The following is a 19,532-nucleotide window of genomic DNA, read 5'->3' on the forward strand; positions in this document are numbered from 1 at the left end:
GTTCCAGTCGGGGAAGCTCACGCGAAGCTTTCGGAAGGAACTCAAACAGAGCTCTTATCACAGCCCACAAATCTTCAACAGAAGAGAAGAAAGAAGAGAGTTCTAGCCCAGAAGATGCCCTCGATCCTTTATTCCTGTGAAGAAGCAGCTAGCGTTTATGTGTGTATTGTCGGGGTGCTGCTCTTAGATTCTGAACCAACACATTCTTCGCTGTTTCGTCTCGATCGCCATGGCCACCTTCGACTTCGGGAACTTACTCGACAGGATATGGGATGCAGCTTCGATCTACCTCGCCAGGCCTCGATCTCGCGTCGTCGACTTGCACCGAGACGCAGAGCTATTGAAGGCCAAATCGGTCGACTTCAACGAGGCTATCGATGAGGCTGTGCGCAACGATCAGAATATTCGCGGTATCACTGGATCGATCACCAGATCGATCCAGCTCATGGTTTTCGCCCAAACCAAGTCCAAACCAACATCCGGTCAATCTTGACCTGTTGGTACATTGCGCCTAGCATCCGGTCACTCCCTTGACCTGCTAGGACTCCCCGCTAAGTGTCCGGTCAATCCCTTTGACCCACTTAGACTTTTCTCTCCGTACCAAGTATCCGGTCACTCCTATGACCTACTTGGACTTCCCATCACCAGATGTCCGATCACCCTTGATCCATCTGGATTTTCCCTTGCCCGGCTTCACTCACCAGGACTTTCACCTAGCTTCACTCACTAGGGTTTTCACACTGCCTAACATCCCAGTTAGGACTTTCTCACTGCCTGGCTTCACTCACCAGGACTTTCCACACTGCCTAACATCCCAGTTAGGACTTTCCCACTGCCTGGCTTCACTCACCAGGACTTTCCACACTGCCTAACATCCCAGTTAGGACTTTCCCACTGCCTGGCTTCACTCACCAGGACTTTCCAACTGCCTAACATCCCAGTTAGGACTTTCCCTCGTGCCAAGCTCCCTGCTTGGAATTCTCCGTGCCAAGTCTCCATACTTGGACTTTTCCAGTGCCAAGTCTCCATACTTGGACTTTTCCCGTGCCAAGTCTCCATACTTGGACTTTTCCCGTGCCAAGTCTCCATACTTGGACTTTTCGCGTGCCAAGCTCCCTGCTTGGACTTTTCCAGTGCCAAGTCTCCATACTTGGACTTTTCGAGTGCCAAGCTCCCTGCTTGGACTTTTCCGTTGCCAAGTCTCCATACTTGGACTTTTTCCCGAATCAGGTCAACCAGGTCAACCTTGACCTACGGTTGCACCAATAATCTCCCAAACACTATTCTTGTCCCATATCAAGAATACAATTCTTCCATGAGTGCCAAACATCAAAATACAACTCAACTAGGTCAACCTTGACCTAAGGTTGCACCAACAATCTTCCTAAGTCAAACATCAAAATACAACTCGAGTCAGGTCAACCAGGTCAACCTTGACCTAAGGTTGCACCAACAATCTCCCCCTTTTTGATGTTTGACAAAACCCATAATCAAGTTAGGTTAACCCGATAACCTAACTTAGGTTTTCCAACCATCTTCCAATGTCCAATGTTCTTTCCTTGAACATTCTCTGGACATTCTCCCCTTAGGTTAACCCGATAACCTAACTTGGGTTCTCCAATAATTCTCCCCCTTTTTGACACACATCAAAAAGAATTCCAATGTTCTTTTCTTGAACATTCTTTGACATTCTTTCCCTAGCTTAGGTTAACCCGATAACCTAACTTGGGTTCTCCAATAATTCTCCAATGAACACTCTCCCCTTTTTGACACAACCAAAAAGAAAAAGAAGGGTATCAAGGTCAAGAGTTTCTTCCTAATGAAAGTCCCATACTTTTCATTGAAACTCTTAATTTCCCCCTTGATACTAAACTCAACAATCAACTTAGTGATAATCCCATATCACTAATCCTCAAAAGTCTTAAGGAGTAAAAACTCCCCCTAAAAGTCAACTCCCCCTTGACAATTAGGTAAAACTCCCCCTAAAGGTCAACTCCCCCTTGACCATTGCACCAACAATGTCTTTGTGAGTTCCAAACCTTTAGAAATCCAAAACACCACCTTCCATAACTGAAATTTCAGACAACAGTGAAAATCGAAATTCAGCACGCCTGATCGGTCCCCAGCCCTTCACCAGATCGCACTCGTGCTACTGGAACTCACTGGATCGGTCTGCAGACCGATCCACAATACTCTGGATCGGTCCGCAGACCGATCAGATCTTCCCTGGATCGGTCCCCGGACCGATCCAGCCACTGAAATCAGAACTTCTGATTTCCCCTTCCGGAAAATCAGAAACTCCTAATAAATTCAAGAAAATTCCAAAAATTACGAAACTTTGAGGATACATTCCTCATATCATACACTATCATGGAAAAATAGTTTTCTATGAAAATAACTTCCATTTTTCAATCTTGATACAAAGTTCAAAAACTTTGAAATAGTTCAAGTTTAACTCAACTTTGTATCATAATGTTCAATGATGAATGCTATCACTAGGAAAGCTTCATCAAGGTTTTTCAAATCAATTTTAAAATGATTTTAAACCTTTAATTTAGATCATAATCTTAGGACTATATGTACATGACTTGTACACAAGTTTTCCCTATAATCCTCCATTTCTTGAATTAGGCTCATCTAGGTACAAGAACTATGCACCTTGATCCTAATTCATGATCCTAATATCTCACACACATCTAAAGTGTATCAAACACATCCATGGCAATTTTGATGTGAGATATGGGTTTAGGTATCTTAGACTAAGGTCTCATGCATTTTCTAAACACAAATTTGATCTCAATATCAAAATGTGTTTTTCATCCTTAAATCAATTCAATTGATTATTAATGCAAGAAATGATGACATGACATAAAATGATATCATACATAATAACATGTGCCAATGTCATGATGTCATGGCATAAAGTATGAAACTTAAATAAAACATGACATATAAATAACCTAAGCATTATCATGACATTTTAAATGATCATAAAATAAATATGATGTCATGATATGACATATGACAAACAATATATGGCAAATAGCACATAAAGGTATAGAAAATACCTAATTCTAGCCTTAGTTGCCATTTTTGATAATTTTGACCATTTTGCCATAATTTCTATATTCCTAAGTGTAATAGACCTAAAATCATATCCTCAAGACTTTTAGATCACTATGTGCCAACTAGATTGATTCTAGAAAATTCCTCAAATGTGGTTGGCACATTCTAATCACCTTAGGAATAATATTCACTTTCATTTTCAAGGCTTGATTGCACCTTGAAAATTCCTAAAGTGCCACCTTTTGCCATTATTAGGTTAACTACCTATTCAAGTAAGGTTGGCACACCCTAACTCATCTAGCGTGATGAAATCACGCTCCTAGGAACCCAATACCTATTGGAGCTCATTGGGTTCACTAAGTATTCACTAGGGATGACTTCCCTAGCAACCCTTCTAATGACCCTCCTAGGCTTTGAAGCCTTGGTCATTTGGGACTCATCAAGATCAACTCTAGGGGTGACTCCCCTTATGACCTTGGTGATGGTCTTCCTAGCCCTAGATTTTGTTCCATAATCGAATGGAACATTATGATAAGTGGGCTTGACCACTTGCGACTTAGGTTTGTGACCCAAACCTTTCTTGTCCTTGGACATTGGTTTTTGACCCTTAAACCCTAGAGTCAAATCCCCAAGAGCCTTTTCTAGAGAGTCAAGTCTTGACCTCAAGACTTGATTTTCTTTCTCTAATACCTCAAGCTTTAATTTATCATTTTTCTTTGAGGTATTCCTAGGCATATGTCTAGATGATTTGGGATTTCTACCTAGATTTTCCTTAGCCTTAGATGAGTTAATTCTAGGGTTGGCTTTCCTAGTGTTATCCTTATCTAGGCTCACATGTTTGGCACCTAAGCATGTGTATCAATTTCTATAATTAACATGCTTATCATTCTTGACAATAGCAATAAGGCTACTAGCATGCATCCTACTAGAATTGCAAGAATGTGCCTTAGAGATTACCTTAGGGTTTGCCCTAGCTCCCCCTATACATGTGCTCGATCTCTTGTCCTTGTGAGATTGCCTCCCTCTCGGACATCCGATAATGTCCCCTTCGCTTGCATTGGAAGCACACCACGTGCTCCTTGCCCTTCCGTGTTGGGACTCCGGCTTCCTTGACCTTTGGTGCCGGTGGAGTCTTTCTAACCCTCTTTGGATATTTACTCTTGTAATGTCCATACTCCCTACACTCAAAGCACATTATGTGTAATTTATTTGAAATTGAAATGCTTGAGTTACCTAGGGTTGAGGTGGGATGTATGCTTTCTTCTTCATCCCTTCCGGAGATAGAAGCTTCTTCCTCTTGCTCCATTCTTGAAGAAGAACTCTCCTCCTCTTCTTCCTTAGATGTTGAGTAGCCCTCAACTTCTAATTCCTCTTCTCCATGATGTGAGCTACTTGGCTCACTTGACTCCTCTTCATGGCTTGAAGTGGAGTTCCCCTCATGGAACTTAGCCAAGTTGTTCCACAACTCCTTGGCATTTGTTGTATCCATCTATCCTACACAATATATCGTTAGATAATGAGAATTCAAATATTTTCATTACCTCGTCATTGATTATGGATTGGTGGATTTGCTCCTTCGTCCACTTCTTCTTCTCAAGAGGTTTTCCTTCTTTATCCATCGGAAGAGTGAAACCTAATTGTACACAAGTCCAATTTTCAATGTTAGTCATAAGGAAATACTTCATCCTTACCTTCCAATACGCGAAGTCGTCGCGATCGTAGAAGGGTGGAATGGTGATGTCTTCTCCGAGTTGATCCATCTCTAGCTTGTGCTCCCTCGGGTGTTAATCCGGCGAAGAGCGACCTCGCTCTGATACCACTTGTTAGGCTAGAGAGGGGGGTGTGAATAGCCGCCCCAAATCGCTCGTTTCTTCCTACAATTCGTTAGCGCAGCGGAAAAATAAACTAGAAACGAAAGGAAGAATATCAAACCTTAACACAGCGATGTACGAGGTTCGGAGATGATGCTCCTACTCCTCGGCGTGTCCGTAAGGTGGACGAACCCAATCAATCCGTCGGTGGATGAGTCCCCGGAAAACCGGCTAATAAAAACTCCTTCTGGGTGGAGAAACCTCGCCACACTTGTTTGCAACAGCAAACAGGAGTACAAGTACAAAGAATAAGCAAGAAATACAATAAGAATACACAAGCACTCTACCAATCTTGCTTTCTCATTGACTGGAGTCCGGATGAAACAAAGCTTCAAAAACCCTAACAGCAGAAGCTCGGGGAAGCTCACGCGAAGCTTTCGGAAGGAACTCAAACAGAGCTCTTATCACAGCCCACAAATCTTCAAAGAAGAGAAGAAAGAAGAGAGTTCTAGCACGAAGATGCCTCGATCCTTTATACCGGGAAGAAGAAATGAAGGAACTAGCTAATCTGCTAAGAACTCCTGATCGATCCGTGGACCGATCGGGGCTTCCCCGGGTCCCCGATCGGTCCATGGACCGATCAGAACATCTGATCGGTCCACGGATCGATCAGACTTCTGATCGGTCCGGGACCGATCAGCTTTGTGCCGATCGGTCCCCCACCAATCCGCTCTGTCGACCAGCGTATCGACTCGATCGGTCACTAGACCGATCAGTTATCACACAATATGCTACTGATGTGTTACTGATCGATCACCAGACCGATCAATATTCTCATCACTGGATCGATCACCAGATCGATCCAGCTCATGGTTTTCGCCCAAACCAAGTCCAAACCAACATCCGGTCAATCTTGATTTGTTGGTACATTGCGCCTAGCATCCGGTCACTCCCTTGACCTGCTAGGACTCCCCGCTAAGTGTCCGGTCAATCCCTTTGACCCACTTAGACTTTTCTCTCCGTACCAAGTATCCGGTCACTCCTATGACCTACTTGGACTTCCCATCACCAGATGTCCGATCACCCTTGATCCATCTGGATTTTCCCTTGCCCGGCTTCACTCACCAGGACTTTCACCTAGCTTCACTCACTAGGGTTTTCACACTGCCTAACATCCCAGTTAGGACTTTCTCACTGCCTGGCTTCACTCACCAGGACTTTCCACACTGCCTAACATCCCAGTTAGGACTTTCCCACTGCCTGGCTTCACTCACCAGGACTTTCCACACTGCCTAACATTCCAGTTAGGACTTTCCCACTGCCTGGCTTCACTCACCAGGACTTTCCAACTGCCTAACATCCCAGTTAGGACTTTCCCTCGTGCCAAGCTCCCTGCTTGGAATTCTCCGTGCCAAGTCTCCATACTTGGACTTTTCCAGTGCCAAGTCTCCATACTTGGACTTTTCCCATGCCAAGTCTCCATACTTGGACTTTTCCCGTGACAAGTCTCCATACTTGGGCTTTTCGCGTGCCAAGTCTCGATACTTGGACTTTTCGCGTGCCAAGCTCCCTGCTTGGACTTTTCCAGTGCCAAGTCTCCATACTTGGACTTTTCGAGTGCCAAGCTCCCTGCTTGGACTTTTCCGTTGCCAAGTCTCCATACTTGGACTTTTTCCCGAATCAGGTCAACCAGGTCAACCTTGACCTACGGTTGCACCAATAATCTCCCAAACATCTATTCTTGTCCCATATCAAGAATACAACTCTTCCATGAGTGTCAAACATCAAAATACAACTCAACTAGGTCAACCTTGGCCTAAGGTTGCACCAACAATCTTCCTAAGTCAAACATCAAAATACAACTCGAGTCAGGTCAACCAGGTCAACCTTGACCTAAGGTTGCACCAACAATAACCTCTTCATCATCTCCGTGATTGTCCTCTTGTGGATCATCGTCATCAGCCTCATATAAACAAGAACATATACTAGATATATATACCAATTGGAGGTTAGACATTGTGGACATGTGTTCCATTTGAAATGGAGTAAAAATATTTATTGATGGAGTAAAATAATCAAGTCCTAAACTGTAAGGAACTAGATGCGCTAAACACGCAAATACGCAGCGGAAAACACTAGTTCCTCCAGAAGATCCATGCGAAAAGAAAGAGAAATTCCTACATATACTAAGTTTTCTAACATAGCATGAGAGATTATATTATACCTTTGGTGCGTGCTCAAGGACTCTCGACAGCTCGGATCACAGCATGATCTCACGTTTGCGCCTCTACGGTATCCACACGAACAAGCGTTCGTTTGTCTCACAAACTCACAAGATGGAGAAAGGTTGTGCTAGCAACCTATGGAGTGGATTTCGGCCAAGAGAGGAGAGGAGCAATGAGAATGAAGATCTCCGTAAAAAAAAATGGAAGAGAAATTGCTTAAGTATTTTCATCCAATAAAAACACTTAATTAGTATTAATAGCCTTAATGAACATTTACACTCCATTAAGGACCACACTTGGAACTCCTCATTTCAAATTGAATTTTGAAAATTGAATGAAATGAATCATTGAATTTTGAAATTTAATAAATCTCTCCATTAATCCTCACTTGAGTCTAACTCAAGTCTCCTCACTTGAGTCTAACACAAGTCTAATTCACTTGAATCTAACTCAAGTCTAATTCAATCGAGTCTTACTCAATTAATCTCATGCAATTTCAAATTCAATGAATCACATTTCATTAATTTGAATTGACTCCTTGAGTCTAGTTTGAATTGAACTTAATCTAACAATTAGATCCAATTGAGTCTAACTCAATAAGTCTAATTCGGATAAGACTTAATCCAATGATTCATCATATGAATCCATTTCCAAATCTACTTGTTCTTTGTGTGTGACCCAATAGGTTCTCGTAACGTTGGCAATGTACCTAAATCAACATTTAGATACATAAGCAATGAGTGACATCTACCAAGGCATCATTGCTACCCAAGTGATGAGAAGGTCAAGATCCGACCTAACCTGTCCGTGGCTATTATCTTGTATGACTTTGTCCTGCTTGTTAGGACCGAAAAGTAGCTAGAGGGGGGGGGGGGTGAATAGCTTCGCGTGTGCTCGTCGTGCTTCGTTGCTTATTTCTTCAAAGTGATGCGCAGCGGAATACAAAGAAACAAACTACAACAATGCTAACAATAGGATTTTACTTGGTATCCACCTCATAAGAGGTGACTAGTCCAAGGATCCACGCACACACACACACCTCCACTAATAAACACTCCTTTTCGGTAACTACCGAAGGCGGAGAAGCCCTACAAGACTCTCAATACAAGTAGAAGAAAGGGTAGTAAAGAATAAGCAAAAGCTTACAAGAGATGCAGTAAAAACCCTAGCTTCTTCTTCTTCTCGTTGCAACTCGCCTCTTGACTTGGATGAACCTCCAAGAACCTTCAAGAACTGGCGGTGAGGAGCTTAGAGAGTGCTGGGGAGGAGCTGTGATGAATCTGGAATGAATCGGTGAAGTTCTGTCGAAGGAAATGAACGCCTGCGGCTTAAATCGACGCCAACGGTCAGATCCCGATCGATTGGATTGCTCCCAATCAATCGGGGAGGCTTTGGATCGATCCAGAGCGCCTCTGTGCTCTCTGGAATAGCCTGGATCGATTGGTGGATCGATCCAGGGCTTATCGCGCATGAACAGCAGCTCCCAATCGATCCACTGATCGATTGGGACCTCTGGATCGATCCACCGATCGATCCAGAGGGGTTCTGTTCGCGGGGACTCACCGGATCGATCGGCCGATCGATCCAGATCTTCTAGATCGATCCACGGATCGATCCAGATCTGCTGGATCGATCCACGGATCAATCCAAACCTGCTGGATCAATCCACGGATCAATCCAAACCTGCTGGATCAATCGGCTGATCAATCCAGTTCTTGGTTTTTGCCCAAAACCAAGCCCAAAGCCCCCTAAACCAACATCTAGTCAACCATGACTTGTTGGTACATAAGACCTAGCATCCGGTCACCCTTGACCAGCTAGGACTCTCTCACCAAGTGTCTGGTCAATCCCTTTGATCCACTTGGACTTTTCTCTTCTTGCCAAGTATCCGGTCACTCCCTAAGACCTACTTGGACTTTTCTTCCTCGTGCCAAGTATCCGGTCAATCTCTTTGACCTACTTGGACTCTCACCAGATGTCTGGTTAACCTGGACCCATCTGGATTTCTCTTGCCTGGCTTCACTCACTAGGTCTTTCACCTGGCTTCACTCACCAGGATTTTTCTCCTGCCTAGCTTCACTCACTAGGACTTCCCAATTGCCTAGCTTCACTCACTAGGTCTTTCACCTGGCTTCACTCACCAGGATTTTCCTCCTGCCTAACATCCCAGTTAGGACTTCCCAGTCAAGTATCCGGTCATCCTTGACCTACTTGACTCTTCTTCAATCAACCTTGCAGTGTCAAACATCGAAATCCAAACCAAGACTCAAGCTTGGTCAACCAGGTCAACCTTGACCTGAGGAATGTTGCACCAACAATCTCCCCCTTTTTGATGTTTGACAATACCAACACTATCACTTACAATACCACATGTAAGTTAGGCTAATCCCATAGCCTAAACCTTTTTTATGCCACTAGGTAATGAATACATAAGTTAAGCCCTTCATTCTCCTCCTAAGAGGGCAAACTCCCTCTAGGTGATAAAAGCCTAACTTACTCCCTTTCATTCTCCCCCTATTGGCACACATCAAACCATGCCCCATTTTTGGGCACACATCAACAGATTCACTTGTTGAAAACTCTCCCCCTGAAGAGTTGCTCATCGTCGTTCACTACTTCACTCGTTGTGATCAGCACGATAATGAAGGTCTCATACCCTTCATTAACCTTAACCCTACATTCTCCCCCAATGTAGGCAAATGCCCATCCTTGAGCATTATCCACTTGAAACCACTTGAACAATGAGGATATCCACTCCCCATTAAATTTCAAACGCTCAACCTTGAGCATGTTCTTAACGGAAGGTTAACCACATTCCAAGGTTCATGAAAAATAATTTTTATGTCTTTAAAGAGTCCCTCCCCATAAATACATGGTGGTAACTTCTGTCATTGCACCAACAATGACTTGGAATCCCCAAAACTTTAGGAAACCCAATTTTAGAAGTTTTGAGGTTCAAATATTCAAAATTTGAAACAAACCTCAGCCTAAACTTCAACTTAGCCTTCCTTAACCAATCCATCCTTGTTTTCCACACGAAAACACTCTTTTTTATGTATACAAATGTATTTTCAGGGGTTTGGAATGGTTACCTAGACTAAAATAGGTTCAAAATGCTGGAAATAAGCTTTCCCAGCCAAAATCAGCATCTTCAATTGATTGGAGTTGGGTTCCAATCGATTGAACCCTGCTGAATCGATCCACTGATCGATTCAATCTTCTTGGATCGATCGGCTGATCGATCCAGCGAGCTTCTGCTCGCGAGAAATGCCTTCTCAATCGATCGGCTGATCGATTGAGGCACTCCAATCGATCCACTGATCGATTGGAGGCCTGAAATTGCTGAAATTCAATTTCAGCCAATTTCAGAAACCCCTAGAAAATTCTACAAAATTCCAAAAATCGTAAAAATTTGTGTAGACATTATTTAGGGTATAATTTATCATGAAAAAATAGTTTTCTATGAAAATACATCATAGTTTCAAAGATTGACACAAACTTGAGAACTTGCAAAAACTTTAGTGTTTTCTTCAAGTTTGTGTCTAACTATTCAATGGTGATTACTATCAAAAGATAGCCTTCACCAAGGTTTTCCAAAATCATTTTAAAAACATTTTTAAAACCAATATCCCACCATGTTCCTTGGGCTTAATGCACATGACTTGTACATTAGCTTTCCCAATGATGGGAAAACACATAACTATGTGTTTTGATGAACTTAAAACTCAAGGAAATGCACTAACTCAGCATGTTGAGTTTTGTTCGTCTTCCTAACATCTCACTTGTATCTATTGTGCATAAAACACATACAAGTCATCTTATAGGTCTTTGTGAGATGTTAATTTTGGTTTTGCTCTAACCTAGGGTTCATGCATATTTATCTAGGCATCTTGTGGATATTGACCATCCACCTAGGATGTCATTTGGTATGCCACTTGATGATAACTGCCATTTGTCCTTAATTTTAAGGAAATAACATAATGCATGATAATGTTATGGCATACATCAAAAAGAAATAATTTTCAGAAGAAAATTTCCTATAACTACATGATGTATGTATGTCATGACATGGTATTTTTGAGTTTTTCATAATAAGTCATGAATGCACAAATAAAACATGATGTCATGGCATATAATGGGCAACCAAACATGGCAAGATTTTGCATAATTAAAATATACCTAGATTATCTATCTAAGTATCCTTAACCCTTAGCTAATCCTAAAGCATAAACCCTAGATTGCCCAATTTCCTTAGGAAAATGCCAAAACCCAACTTGACATTTCTTTAATCTCTTGAATTAATTATGCCAATTAAAAATTTAAAACATTCCTCAAATATTGGCATATTTCATTTTCCCATAAGAGTAATCACTTTAAATTAAGGCTTAGATTTGCCTTAAATTCCTAAGACAATACCAAAGTCCCAATTTGGTATTTCTTAACACTTGATTTCTTGTGCCATTTAAAGTCATCTCAAATTTCTTCCTTTATAGCACATTTTACTCTTTCCAAGATTAACAATAAATCCATTTCATTTTCAAAGGTTAACAAAAACCTTGAAAATGCTCCTTGAGTGTCAATTTCTTCAAAGTTGGGTTAACTACCCTTCTTCTCAGAGTTGACACTCTCTAACCCATCTATGGGATAGAGAAAATGCTCCTAGGAACCCAAAATTTATTGGTGCTCCTTGGATGCTCTAGGTAATCACTAGGGATAACTTCCCTAGATACCTTCCTAGTGACCTTGTTTGGTTTCTTAGAAGTCTTGGTCACTTTTTCTAGGCCAACTCTAGAGATTGCTTCCCTTGTAACCTTCTTTGTGACTTTCTTAGACTTCTTAGAAGTCTTAGTCATATTTGTTGCAAAAATACTCTTAGGGATAACTTCCCTTGTATTTTTGGCTTGACCACTAGACCTAGGGTTGGTTCCATAACTATATGGAACCCTATGGTAAGAGATTACATCCTTCTTAGCCTTTGGTTTGTATCCCAAACCCCTATGGCCATTAGATGACCTTTGTGCTCCTAGACCTAGGCTATGCTCATTTTGCCCTTTTAGGATATTTTCCATCCTTTTTAGGGGCTTTTCCATTTTATCAAGCCTTGACCTCAAGACTTGATTTTCTATCACTAAGTCCTTAGTTTTTGGTTTTCCATTAAATTTATGAGCATTTTTATTTCTAGGCTTGTAGCTAAGGTCCTTAGTGTGATTGCCTAGATTTTTATCTACCTTCCTAATCCTAGGTGTGGTAGTTTTAGCATGGTAAGCTACATTATTTTCCTTAATTTTACCATGCTCTCTATTCTTATGGTAAATAACATTAAAATGATATAAGTTAGAACTAGCATGCTTTTTACCATAATATAAAGGGATAGGCTCAATAAAAGTTACATTCCTTTTTACCTTAGAGGCTCCCCTTGACTTGTTTCCTCCTTGAGCCTTGACCATCTTCTTCCCCTTAGGCATTGACTCCGTAATGCCCCTTTGATTGCAAGAGAAGCACACAATGTGCTCCTTGCTCTTCTTTGTTCCGGGGATGGTCTCCTTTGGCTTCTCCTTGCCCTTAGGTGCCACTTGACCCTTCTTCTTGGCCAATTTAGGGCACTTGCTTTTGTAGTGCCCATGTTCCTTACATTCAAAACATATAATATGATTCTTATTATTAATTGAACTATTTATACCTTCTTGTGTAGGGGTGGCACTTGTTCCTCCATTTGATATGAATGTAGAAGCTTCCTCTTGATCCGAAATCGATTTCCCTCCAATTGATTTATCTTGACTTGTGGAGGTGGAAGCTTCTTCATCCTCTTCTTCTCTTGACCCGGATGTGGAGGATTCTCCTTCTTCTTGATCCGGTGTCACCAAGAGTTGCTCCCCCTCAATCCTAGAGGTGGAGGCTTCACCTTCTTCTTCATCCTCTTGTACATGAAACAAGGAATATGCTCATTCCTTGCTCTTTTGATTACACTCCCTTGAGAATGAAGCTTCTTGGATTTCCTCTTCTTCGGAAGTTGAGCATCTCTCAACTTCGGAGTCCTCCTCTTGATCTTGCTCCAATGAGTCACCCTCTTTGGATTCTTCTTGGTTAGGTACAGTGGAGGGGATCTCATGAGCCTTTTCCAATTTGCTCCATAGCTCTTTGGCATCTTCAACTTCTCCAATTTTCTCCAAGATGTTGCTCGGCAATAGATTGACCAAAAGCTTGGTCACTTTGTCATTGGCCTCACATCTTTGGATTTGTTCTTGGCTCCATTTGCTCCTTTTGAGAACTTTGCCCTTTGAATTCCTTGGAGCCTTAAAACCTTCCATTAGAGCAAACCATTGCTCTATCTCCATCATCAAGAAATTTTCAATTCTTGATCTCCAAGAATCGAAGCTTGTGGATGTGTATGGTGGAGCCACCCTTGTATCAAATCCAAGTCCATCTTGGAATTGTATCTTGAAGTTGAGCTTCTTGAATTCTTTGACTTTGATGAATTTGCTCCAACTTCTTCACCCTCTAGCTTTGCTTGTTATGTTTGCCCCTTCCGGCGGTGATTCCGGTGAAGAGCAACCTTGCTCTGATACCACTTGTTAGGACCGAAAAGTAGCTAGAGGGGGGGGGGTGAATAGCTTCGCGTGTGTTCATCGTGCTTCGTTGCTTGTTTCTTCAAAGTGATGCGCAGCGGAATACAAAGAAACAAACTACAACAATGCTAACAATAGGATTTTACTTGGTATCCACCTCATAAGAGGTGACTAGTCCAAGGATCCATGCACACACACACACCTCCACTAATAAACACTCCTTTTCGGTAACTACCGAAGGCGGAGAAGCCCTACAAGACTCTCAATACAAGTAGAAGAAAGGGTAGTAAAGAATAAGCAAAAGCTTACAAGAGATGCAGTAAAAACCCTAGCTTCTTCTTCTTCTCGTTGCAACTCGCCTCTTGACTTGGATGAACCTCCAAGAACCTTCAAGAACTGGCGGTGAGGAGCTTAGAGAGTGCTGGGGAGGAGCTGTGATGAATCTGGAATGAATCGGTGAAGTTCCGTCGAAGGAAATGAACGCCTGCGACTTAAATCGACGCCAACGGTCGGATCCCGATCGATTGGATTGCTCCCAATCGATCGGGGAGGCTTTGGATCGATCCATGGATCGATCCAGAGCGCCTCTGTGCTCTCTGGAATAGCCTTGATCGATCGGTGGATCGATCCAGGGCTTATCGCGCATAAACAGCAGCTCCCAATCGATCCACTGATCGATTGGGACCTCTGGATCGATCCACCGATCGATCCAGAGGGGTTCTGTTCGCGGGGACTCACCGGATCGATCGGCCGATCGATCCAGATCTGCTAGATCGATCCACGGATCAATCCAAACCTGCTGGATCAATCCACGGATCAATCTAAACCTGCTGGATCAATCGGCTGATCAATCCAGTTCTTGGTTTTTGCCCAAAACCAAGCCCAAAGCCCCCTAAACCAACATCTAGTCAACCATGACTTGTTGGTACATAAGACCTAGCATCCGGCCACCCTTGACCAGCTAAGACTCTCTCACCAAGTGTCTGGTCAATCCCTTTGACCCACTTGGACTTTTCTCTTTTTGCCAAGTATCCGGTCACTCCCTAAGACCTACTTGGACTTTTCTTCCTCGTGCCAAGTATCCGGTCAATCTCTTTAACCTACTTGGACTCTCACCAGATGTCTGGTCAACCTTGACCCATCTGGATTTCTCTTGCCTGGCTTCACTCATCAGGACTTTCCCAATTGCCTAGCTTCACTCACTAGGTCTTTCACCTGGCTTCACTCACCAGGATTTTTCTCCTGCCTAGCTTCACTCACTAGGACTTTCCAATTGCCTAGCTTCACTCACTAGGTCTTTCACCTGGATTCACTCACCAGGATTTTCCTCCTGCCTAACATCCCAGTTAGGACTTCCCAGTCAAGTATCCGGTCATCCTTGACCTACTTGACTCTTCTTCAATCAACCTTGCAGTGTCAAACATCGAAATCCAAACCAAGACTCAAGCTTGGTCAACCAGGTCAACCTTGACCTGAGGAATGTTGCACCAACAATCTCCCCCTTTTTGATGTTTGACAATACCAACACTATCACTTACAATACCACATGTAAGTTAGGCTAATCCCATAGCCTAAACCTTTTTTATGCCACTAGGTAATGAATACATAAGTTAAGCCCTTCATTCTCCTCCTAAGAGGGCAAACTCCCTCTAGGTGATAAAAGCCTAACTTACTCCCTTTCATTCTCCCCCTATTGGCACACATCAAACCATGCCCCATTTTTGGGCACACATCAACAGATTCACTTGTTGAAAACTCTCCCCCTGAAGAGTTGCTCATCGTCGTTCACTACTTCACTCGTTGTGATCAGCACGATAATGAAGGTCTCATACCCTTCATTAACCTTAACCCTACATTTTCCCCCAATGTAGGCAAATGCCCATCCTTGAGCATTATCCACTTGAAACCACTTGAACAATGAGGATATCCACTCCTCATTAAATTTCAAACGCTCAACCTTGAGCATGTTCTTAACGGAAGGTTAACCACATTCCAAGGTTCATGAAAAATAATTTTTATGTCTTTAAAGAGTCCCTCCCCATAAAGACATGGTGGTAACTTTTGTCATTGCACCAACAATGACTTGGAATCCCCAAAACTTTAGGAAACCCAATTTTAGAAGTTTTGAGGTTCAAATATTCAAAATTTGAAACAAACCTCAGCCTAAACTTCAACTTAGCCTTCCTTAACCAATCCATCCTTGTTTTCCACACGAAAACACCCTTTTATGTATACAAATGTATTTTCAGGGGTTTGGAATGGTTACCTAGACTAAAATAGGTTCAAAATGCTGGAAATAAGCTTTCCCAGCCAAAATCAGCATCTTCAATTGATTGGAGTTGGGTTCCAATCGATTGAACCCTGTTGAATCGATCCACTGATCGATTCAATCTTCTTGGATCGATCGGCTGATCGATCCAGCGAGCTTCTGCTCGCGAGAAATGCCTTCTCAATCGATCGGCTGATCGATTGAGGCACTCCAATCGATCCACTGATTGATTGGAGGCCTGAAATTTCTGAAATTCAATTTCAGCCAATTTCAGAAACCCCTAGAAAATTCTACAAAATTCCAAAAACCGTAAAAATTTGTGTAGACATTATTTAGGGTATAATTTATCATGGAAAAATAGTTTTCTATGAAAATACATCATAGTTTCAAAGATTGACACAAACTTGAGAACTTGCAAAAACTTTAGTGTTTTCTTCAAGTTTGTGTCTAACTATTCAATGGTGATTACTATCAAAAGATAGCCTTCACCAAGGTTTTCCAAAATCATTTTAAAAACATTTTTAAAACCAATATCCTACCATGTTCCTTGGGCTTAATGCACATGACTTGTACATTAGCTTTCCCAATGATGGGAAAACACATAACTATGTGTTTTGATGAACTTAAAACTCAAGGAAATGCACTAACTCAGCATGTTGAGTTTTGTTCGTCTTCCTAACATCTCACTTGTATCTATTGTTCATAAAACACATACAAGTCATCTTATAGGTCTTTGTGAGATGTTAATTTTGGTTTTGCTCTAACCTAGGGTTCATGCATATTTATCTAGGCATCTTGTGGATATTGACCATCCACCTAGGATGTCATTTGGTATGCCACTTGATGATAACTGCCATTTGTCCTTAATTTTAAGGAAATAACATAATTCATGATAATGTTATGGCATACATCAAAAAGAAATAATTTTCAGAAGAAAATTTCCTATAACTACATGATGTATGTATGTCATGACATGGTATTTTTGAGTTTTTCATAATAAGTCATGAATGCACAAATAAAACATGATGTCATGGCATATAATAGGCAACCAAACATGGCAAGATTTTGCATAATTAAAATATACCTAGATTATCTATCTAAGTATCCTTAACCCTTAGCTAATCCTAAAGCATAAACCCTAGATTGCCCAATTTCCTTAGGAAAATACCAAAACCCAACTTGACATTTCTTTAATCTCTTGAATTAATTATGCCAATTAAAAATTTAAAACATTCCTCAAATATTGGCATATTTCATTTTCCCATAAGAGTAATCACTTTAAATTAAGGCTAAGATTTGCCTTAAATTCCTAAGACAATACCAAAGTCCCAATTTGATATTTCTTAACACTTGACTTCTTGTGCCATTTAAAGTTATCTCAAATTTCTTCCTTTATAGCACATTTTACTCTTTCCAAGATTAACAATAAATCCATTTCATTTTCAAAGGTTAACAAAAACCTTGAAAATGCTCCTTGAGTGTCAATTTCTTCAAAGTTGGGTTAACTACCCTTCTTCTCAGAGTTGACACTCTCTAACCCATCTATGGGATAGAGAAAATGCTCCTAGGCACCCAAAATCTATTGGTGCTCCTTGGATGCTCTAGGTATTCACTAGGGATAACTTCCCTAGATACCTTCCTAGTGACCTTTTTTGGTTTCTTAGAAGTCTTGGTCACTTTTTCTAGGTCAACTCTAGAGATTGCTTCCCTTGTAACCTTCTTTGTGACTTTCTTAGACTTCTTAGAAGTCTTAGTCACATTTGTTGCAAAAATACTCTTAGGGATAACTTCCCTTGTATTTTTGGCTTGACCACTAGACCTAGGGTTGGTTCCATAATTATATGGAACCCTGTGGTAAGAGATTACATCCTTCTTAGCCTTTGGTTTGTATCCCAAACCCCTATGGCCATTAGATGACCTTTGTGCTCCTAGACCTAGGCTATGCTCATTTTGCCCTTTTAGGATATTTTCCATCCTTTTTAGGGTCTTTTCCATTTTATCAAGCCTTGACCTCAAGACTTGATTTTCTATCACTAAGTCCTTAGTTTTTGGTTTTCCATTAAATTTATGAGCATTTTTATTTCTAGGCTTGTAGCTAAGGTCCTTAGTGTGATTGCCTAGATTTTTATCTACCTTCCTAATCCTAGGTGTGGTAGTTTTAGCATGGTAAGCTACATTATTTTCCTTAATTTTACCATGCTCTCTATTCTTATGGTAAATAACATTAAAATGATATAAGTTAGAACTAGCATGCTTTTTACCATAATATAAAGGGATAGGCTCAATAAAAGTTACATTCCTTTTTACCTTAGAGGCTCCCCCTTGACTTGAGCTTCCTCCTTGAGCCTTGACCATCTTCTTCCCCTTAGGGCATTGACTCCGGTAATGCCCCTTTTGATTTCAAGAGAAGCACACAATGTGCTCCTTGCTCTTCTTTGTTCCGGGGATGGTCTCCTTTGGCTTCTCCTTGCCCTTAGGTGCCACTTGACCCTTCTTCTTGGCCAATTTAGGGCACTTGCTTTTGTAGTGCCCATGTTCCCTACATTCAAAACATATAATATGATTCTTATTATTAATTGAACTATTTATACCTTCTTGTGTAGGGGTGGCACTTGTTCCTCCATTTGATATGAATGTAGAGGCTTCCTCTTGATCCGAAATCGATTTCCCTCCAATTGATTTATCTTGACTTGTGGAGGTGGAAGCTTCTTCATCCTCTTCTTCTCTTGACCCGGATGTGGAGGATTCTCCTTCTTCTTGATCCGGTGTCACCAAGAGTTGCTCCCCCTCAATCCTAGAGGTGGAGGCTTCACCTTCTTCTTCATCCTCTTGTACATGAAACAAGGAATATGCTCCTTCCTTGCTCTTTTGATTACACTCCCTTGAGAATGAAGCTTCTTGGATTTCCTCTTCTTCGAAAGTTGAGCATCTCTCAACTTCGGAGTCCTCCTCTTGATCTTGCTCCAATGAGTCACCCTCTTTGGATTCTTCTTGGTTAGGTACAGTGGAGGGGATCTCATGAGCCTTTTCCAATTTGCTCCATAGCTCTTTGGCATCTTCAACTTCTCCAATTTTCTCCAAGATGTTGCTCGGCAATAGATTGACCAAAAGCTTGGTCACTTTGTCATTGGCCTCACATCTTTGGATTTGTTCTTGGCTCCATTTGCTCCTTTTGAGAACTTTGCCCTTTGAATTCCTTGGAGCCTTAAAACCTTCCATTAGAGCAAACCATTGCTCTATCTCCATCATCAAGAAATTTTCAATTCTTGATCTCCAAGAATCGAAGCTTGTGGATGTGTATGGTGGAGCCACCCTTGTATCAAATCCAAGTCCATCTTGGAATTGCATCTTGAAGTTGAGCTTCTTGAATTCTTTGACTTTGATGAATTTGCTCCAACTTCTTCACCCTCTAGCTTTGCTTGTTATGTTTGCCCCTTCCGGCGGTGATTCCGGTGAAGAGCAACCTTGCTCTGATACCACTTGTTAGGACCGAAAAGTAGCTCGAGGGGGGGAGGCGTGTGCTCGTCGTGCTTCGTTGCTTGTTTCTTCAAAGTGATGCGCAGCGGAATACAAAGAAACAAACTACAACAATGCT

General features: G+C 41.7%; 1 protein-coding gene across 1 annotated transcript in view; it reads left to right on the plus strand.

The window, feature by feature from the left end:
* The first annotated feature begins 229 nt into the window (after nucleotides 1–229).
* Nucleotides 230–19,532, plus strand: part of LOC122004550 — a 44,404-nt gene continuing 25,101 nt past the window's right edge. Inside the window, exon 1 of the mRNA XM_042559421.1 lies at nucleotides 230–410. Within this exon, the coding sequence (XP_042415355.1) occupies nucleotides 230–410 (181 nt within the window). The remainder of the gene's footprint in view (nucleotides 411–19,532) is intronic.

This window comes from Zingiber officinale, chromosome 7B (genome assembly GCF_018446385.1).
Source record: "Zingiber officinale cultivar Zhangliang chromosome 7B, Zo_v1.1, whole genome shotgun sequence".
NCBI classification, from domain to species: domain Eukaryota; kingdom Viridiplantae; phylum Streptophyta; class Magnoliopsida; order Zingiberales; family Zingiberaceae; genus Zingiber; species Zingiber officinale.